Genomic DNA, 5884 nt, shown 5'->3' on the forward strand with positions numbered 1-5884 from the left:
CGACAAGTTGGAAACAGACTGCCTGATTATTTCCCTTTAGAATTAGTCTTCTGTCTTGACAATCAAAAACTATGCCAAAATCTTGCATCGTTTCAAAAGAAATCAAAGCTCGAGCGGGAAATGCTACTTCTTGCAAAACCAAAAATGGCACTTGACACTTCTTCTCTAACAATTCAATGTTTAAATCTATGGCTCCTACATTGTTAATCTGATTGCCAGTTATTCCCTGAACTAATGTATCCTCACTCCTAATCGTGGAAATAGGTATATTCAAATAATCAGTCAAGGTATGGAGCCCTATGAGATTTACAGTACTTCCTGAATCTAACAAACCATGACATTCTTTACCTTCTATCTTGATATTTATTTTAGGTAATGATTGCTGTTGGAAGGATAAATATGTTACTGGCAACGTGGATGTACCTCCGCTACCTGCAACATCCTTCTATTTTTTGGTTTCCCTATTTCTTGGACTCCTTTCTTGCTCTTCTAGTCACTTTCTGCTACCTTGTTTTTCTTCTGGGTAATTAGTAGGGTTTGAGTTATCCTTTGCTTGGGCCGGAGGAGTACTGTCTGAGGGTTTATTATATTTCTTACCTTGGTACCAACACTCTTGGTCTGTGTGACCTCTTTGACAATACTGGCAATACCTATTCTTTGGTCTAGCTCCCTTATGATGATAATTTCCTCTAGATTTATATGTTTCATTATAATTTCCTTTGCTTTGTTCATTTGACTTGTGTACGATATGTCTTTCGGCCATGCGCTGCCGAGCATGCATCTGCATACGCTGTTGCGAGTCAGTTGGCTCTTGAGTATCTTGTAATAAAGTGTGGTTTCTAGGACGTTGTCTCATTGCAAACCCAACATGGTGCAGTGAGTAGGATTGGAACCAAGCCATGCCCCAGATACGTCGACCACCCCAGGCCACGCCGAGGCGTGCCTCACCTGCGATGCCAAGGGCCTTGTCACAGGCCGTGATGCAAGCACAGACGTTAATTGCAGACCAGCAACGCGCCATCCGTTCCCTTCAGGATGCCCTTCCCGGTTCCGGAGCACGTGCCAGTAAAGTTCCTGTCTCTGCTGCCCCTGAGAAGTGCGATGCGGTAATGTCCTCGGCAGCGTTCAGATCTTGGAGACGTTCGATGACGTGTTGGATCCACCTTAACAAGTTCCCACCGCAGGATGTTGTCCTGCACATTAGGCTCAACTGCGTGCCGGCGTTGCAACGTGCGCTGGACGCTCGGTATTCAAATGCCAAATGGAACGCCCTCACCCCAGACGCGGCTCTGGATGCCATCGGGAATATTGTATTGCGGTCGTCGAATCAGGCAGTGCAGTGGTCTGAATTCTTTGCCCTCGCACAATGGCGCGAGGAGTCAGTGAGCAACTATTTTTCGAGGTGTGCTCAGAAGGCCACCGACTGTGATTTTCAGTGTCCTAAATGCGGGGAGTGCTTGATAGAATACATGCTGTTGCGGAAAATAATGGTAGGCCTCAGTGACCCTGTATTAAAAAGGCACGTTTTTCAGGCATGTGATACATTTAAAAGTGTAGATGCCCTTCAGGCACTGTGTTGCACTTTCGAAGCTGCACGCCAAGATGTTGAAAGTATCCCGCGCATCGCTATCGGTGAGAGGGAGTCTGCTGGCGCCTCGAGTGATAATGTCACAGGCAGTGATGACGTAGAACCAGACGTTGCGGTGTTGCGGTGTTGCGCGGCAACTTCAATGCAAAGCGTTGCGGAAATTGTGGGGGACGCCAACGGTTTGGTCGAGCGTCGTGTCCAGCAAAAGGTATGACGTGCCACGGGTGCCCAAAAGGTAGGGCACTTTCAGAAATGCTGCAGAAGTACGAAGAAAGCGCCACTTGCCTCGAGTTTAGTGATTGTTGCAAACACACACCTCTCCCCCCACCCTACAATCAAGGCTTGTGTTTCCCATAGGAACGGGAATTCAGTATCGACACTCGTCGTAGCAGATACAGGAGCACAGATCTGCGTTGCCGGACCCACGATTCTTTCAAGCCTACAAATAAATCCCCTGGAGTTGCAGCCGCGAACAGGTCTGAGGGATGTAGCTAATCTCCGAGTGAGATGTCTCGGATCAACGGCATGCTTCATTGATATAGGTGGGCGACGCACAATGCAGGAGGTGTACTTTGTGCCGACGGCCAAGAACTTCTATGTATCGATGAATGCTTGTAAGGAGCTGGGAATAGTACCGCCTGGCTTCCCTCACCCCCTACCATCTCGTTGCATCAGCTGATGTGTTTAACAAAGAAGTCGCACGGCCTAACTCCCCTAAGACAATGAAACCAGCCACCTTACCCATCCCGCCTGTGGAGGAGAATATACCAAGACTTGAGGAATGGTTATTACGGCATTTCTCATCAACAACCTTTAACACAACCAGGGCACCTTTACCTGTAATGACGGGCAAGCAGCACCACATCCATTTGTTGCCTGATGCCGTGCCTTATGCCTGTCACACGCCCGCAACAATCCCTAAGCATTGGGAAGAGGAGGTCAATGCTCAACTTGTCTAGGACGTTCGGAAGGGTGTGATAGAACCAGTCCCAGTGGGGGAGGCAACAGAATGGTGTGCGAGGATGGTCATCGTAGCCAAGAAGACAGGCCAACCTCGCCACACAGTAGACTTCCAGCGCCTTAACGCCCACTGTCTTCGTGAGACTCATCATACACCGGCACCCTTCGACATGATTTCAAGCATCCCCATTCACACGTACAAGACTACGGCGGACGCCCACTGGGGTTTCCATCAAGTGGAATTGGACGAGGACAGCCGCCCACTCATGACCTTCATCACCCCATGGGGACAATATTATCGTAGAACACCCATGGGTCACTGTTCAGCGTCTGACGCCTACACAAAAAGGTTCGATGATGCCCTGCAAGACATCACCAGAAAGCATAAATGCATTGACGACACCTTGCTATACGATCACAGCATTGAAGAGGCGTTCTGGCATGTATATGAATTCCTGTCAACGTGTGCCTCTGCAGGTATCACACTCAAGCCCGAGAAGTTTAAATTCTGCAAGAGAGGTTACTTTCGTCGGTTATCACCTGGGATGGGAGTCATACAAGCATGCAGACGAACGACTAGATGCCATTCGTAACTTCCATATGCCAGAGAAGCCCTCCATCACGGATATTAGGTCGTGGTTTGGATTCGTGAATCAATTAGCTCCCTTTCTTGCAACGGCACCCATCATGGAGCCCTTTAGGGACCTCCTCAGAAAACCCACCGGAAAAAATGTCTACTGGGATAGCCAGCTATGTGACAAACTCCGGCAGGCACAGGAGGTCATCTGTCAATTAGCCAAGGACGGCTTGGCATATTACGACAAGACACGCCCTATGACGATAATGACAGATAGGAGCAAGGAAGGCATCGGCTTCGTAGTCCTTCAGCAGTATTGCGTTTGTCAGTCAGCTGACAGCCCCTTCTGTTGCAAGGGCGGCTGGTGCCTTGCCCTGTGTGGTAGTCGACACCTCACCCCCTCTGAAGCTGGGTATGCCCCCGTAGAAGGAGAAGCCCTGGCAGTTACCTGGTGCTTGCGGAAGGCCAGGTTGTTCCTACTTGGGTGTCCTAATCTCACCATCATCACGGACCACCGTCCACACGTCAAACTGCTGCGTGACAGAGCCCTCAAGGACGTCATCAATCCAAGATTATTCAACCTGAAAGAGAAAACACTCCAGTTCAAGTTCCACATGAAATACCTGCCCGGAAAAAGGAACACCGCCACTGATTTTCTTTCAAGGTACCCGACCATGCGAGCATCCCACGAAGCTGCCGACATGGATTTGGAGGACGACATTCGAGTGGCAGTGGCATGTGCAACCGTGGCCGCCTTGGAACCGGACATCATCATGTTGGATGAAGACTGCGTCAGGAGCGCCGCATCTAACGACCCTGTATATCAGCTCTTGCTTGCCAGGGTTACAGCGGGCGACTGGCCCCAACAGAAATCGCAAGAACTTGCCTGCCTTCGTCAATTCTTCAGCGCTCGGGATCGGCTAGCCATCAACCAGGATCTGGTGACATACTCAGTGGACCAAGGATGTGTTCGTTTGGTCATCCCCGAGAATTTACGGCGCCAGGTAGCCGCTAACCTACACACAGGACACCAAGGCCTCGACTCTATGCTTAGAAGAGCCAGGCAGTCGGTCTATTGGCCGGGAATAGAAGGGGACCTTCAGCATCGCCGTGCCCAATGCACTTCATGTGATGAACACGCCCCCTCACTGCCTCCTGAAGAAATGATGCACACGCCCCCCGCGGAATACCCTTTCCAGCAAGTTGTCGCATATATGTTCCAGATAGAAGGCAGTGTATACATGGTATATGCAGATAGACTAACAGGTCGGTTAGAAGTAGCTCATTTCCCCAATGGTGCCACGTCTAACAAAATCAGCAATCACCTTCGACCATATTTCTTGCGTTGGGGAGCCCCGGAACAAATATCAACTGACGGAGGTACGAACTTTGCCAGCGAGGAGATGGGGAGTCAAGGTCCGGCTGTCGTCGGTCCAGTATCCCCAGTCTAACAGCAGGGCAGAAGCAGCTGTCAAATCGGCAGAGGCTACTCCGAGAAAACACGTTAAAGGGTGGAGCCCTTGAGTCGGACAAAACGGCCCTGGCGATACTTCAGTATCTCAACACGCCTCTCAGGGGGATTAACAAGTCGCCATCTCAGCTTGCAACGGGTCGCCAGCTGCGCGATGGGGTACCGACGGCCAGGAGACACCTGTTAGTAGACAGACATTGGAGGCAGACGATACGTCGAAGGAAGTTACAAGTGGCCAGGTCGCAGGAGTTGATGCGCATACCTGGCACTACCAGAAGACTGCCGCCCATCGAACTAGGTACCCATGTACGCATACAAAACCAAGCTACCAAGCAGTGGAATAGAACGGGCGTAGTAACGGAAACAAAGCCCCATCGTCAGTTCACCGTCAAGCTCAACGGGAGCGGCAGGCTATCAAAAAGGAATAGTCGACACCTGAGAGTCATCGCTCCGCCCCCTGGCACGCCCGTGTCTCAGCACGAGACCTCCGCAAGCCATACCCCGACAGAACAGGTAACACACCCCATATAGGAGCCCAACGTCGTTAGTAGGCCGAGAAGGGCCGCCGGTAAACCCAAGTGGGTCAAAGACTTTACAGAATAATGTTATTATCTGTTGTATGTAATTGCATCAGGTTGATATTTCTTTCCAGAGAATTTATGTATTTATTTTGTTTTCGTGTATGTATCGAAAAGTTAGCTTTAATTTTTTTTTCTTTTTTTTTTCTCTGTCATTTCTCATTGATTTAGTGACATTTCCCCCTTTCATTTTTGCCATGTATAAGTAGGTTTTTGAGGGGGGGAATGTACGATATGTTCCGGTATTTCCCCCTTTCATTTTTTTTTTTTTTTTACCATGTATAAGTATAATCTTGAGGGGGGGATGTACGATATGTTTTTCGGCCATGCGCTGCCGAGCATGCATCTGCATACGCTCATACGCACAGTTGCGAACTTACGAGTCAGTTGGCTCTTGAGTATCTTGCAAACCCAACAACTTGTAAGGGGGCTGGTTATAGTGATAATTTTTATGGTAATGTTTATTCTTACTGGACTCGTTATTTTTATCTTCCCTGTAATTCTGATACCTCTTTTGTTTGGTATTCGTCGAAAAAGTGACCTCGTCAATTTGGGTCTCGTTTTTCTGTATCACTTCCTGAATTTATCTCAAAGTTTTTGTGAGTTTCTGGGCAGGATCTAACTTTAGGTCTTTGAAAGCCTTCCTTTCCTTTTCACCAAAGGCTGCATACAATGTACCGTAGGCCGCATAAGTCAGAATTTCATCTAAA

At 48.9% G+C, this 5884-nt stretch overlaps 1 protein-coding gene across 1 annotated transcript; it reads left to right on the plus strand.

The window, feature by feature from the left end:
• The first annotated feature begins 899 nt into the window (after positions 1–899).
• On the plus strand, positions 900–1802 carry LOC137654019 (uncharacterized). Its single transcript, XM_068387653.1, has one exon. It carries the CDS (start codon positions 900–902, stop codon positions 1800–1802), a length of 903 nt encoding a protein of 300 aa, XP_068243754.1.
• Positions 1803–5884: the final 4082 nt, after the last annotated feature.

The sequence above is a fragment of the Palaemon carinicauda genome, chromosome 15, assembly GCF_036898095.1.
Source record: "Palaemon carinicauda isolate YSFRI2023 chromosome 15, ASM3689809v2, whole genome shotgun sequence".
Lineage (NCBI taxonomy): Eukaryota > Metazoa > Arthropoda > Malacostraca > Decapoda > Palaemonidae > Palaemon > Palaemon carinicauda.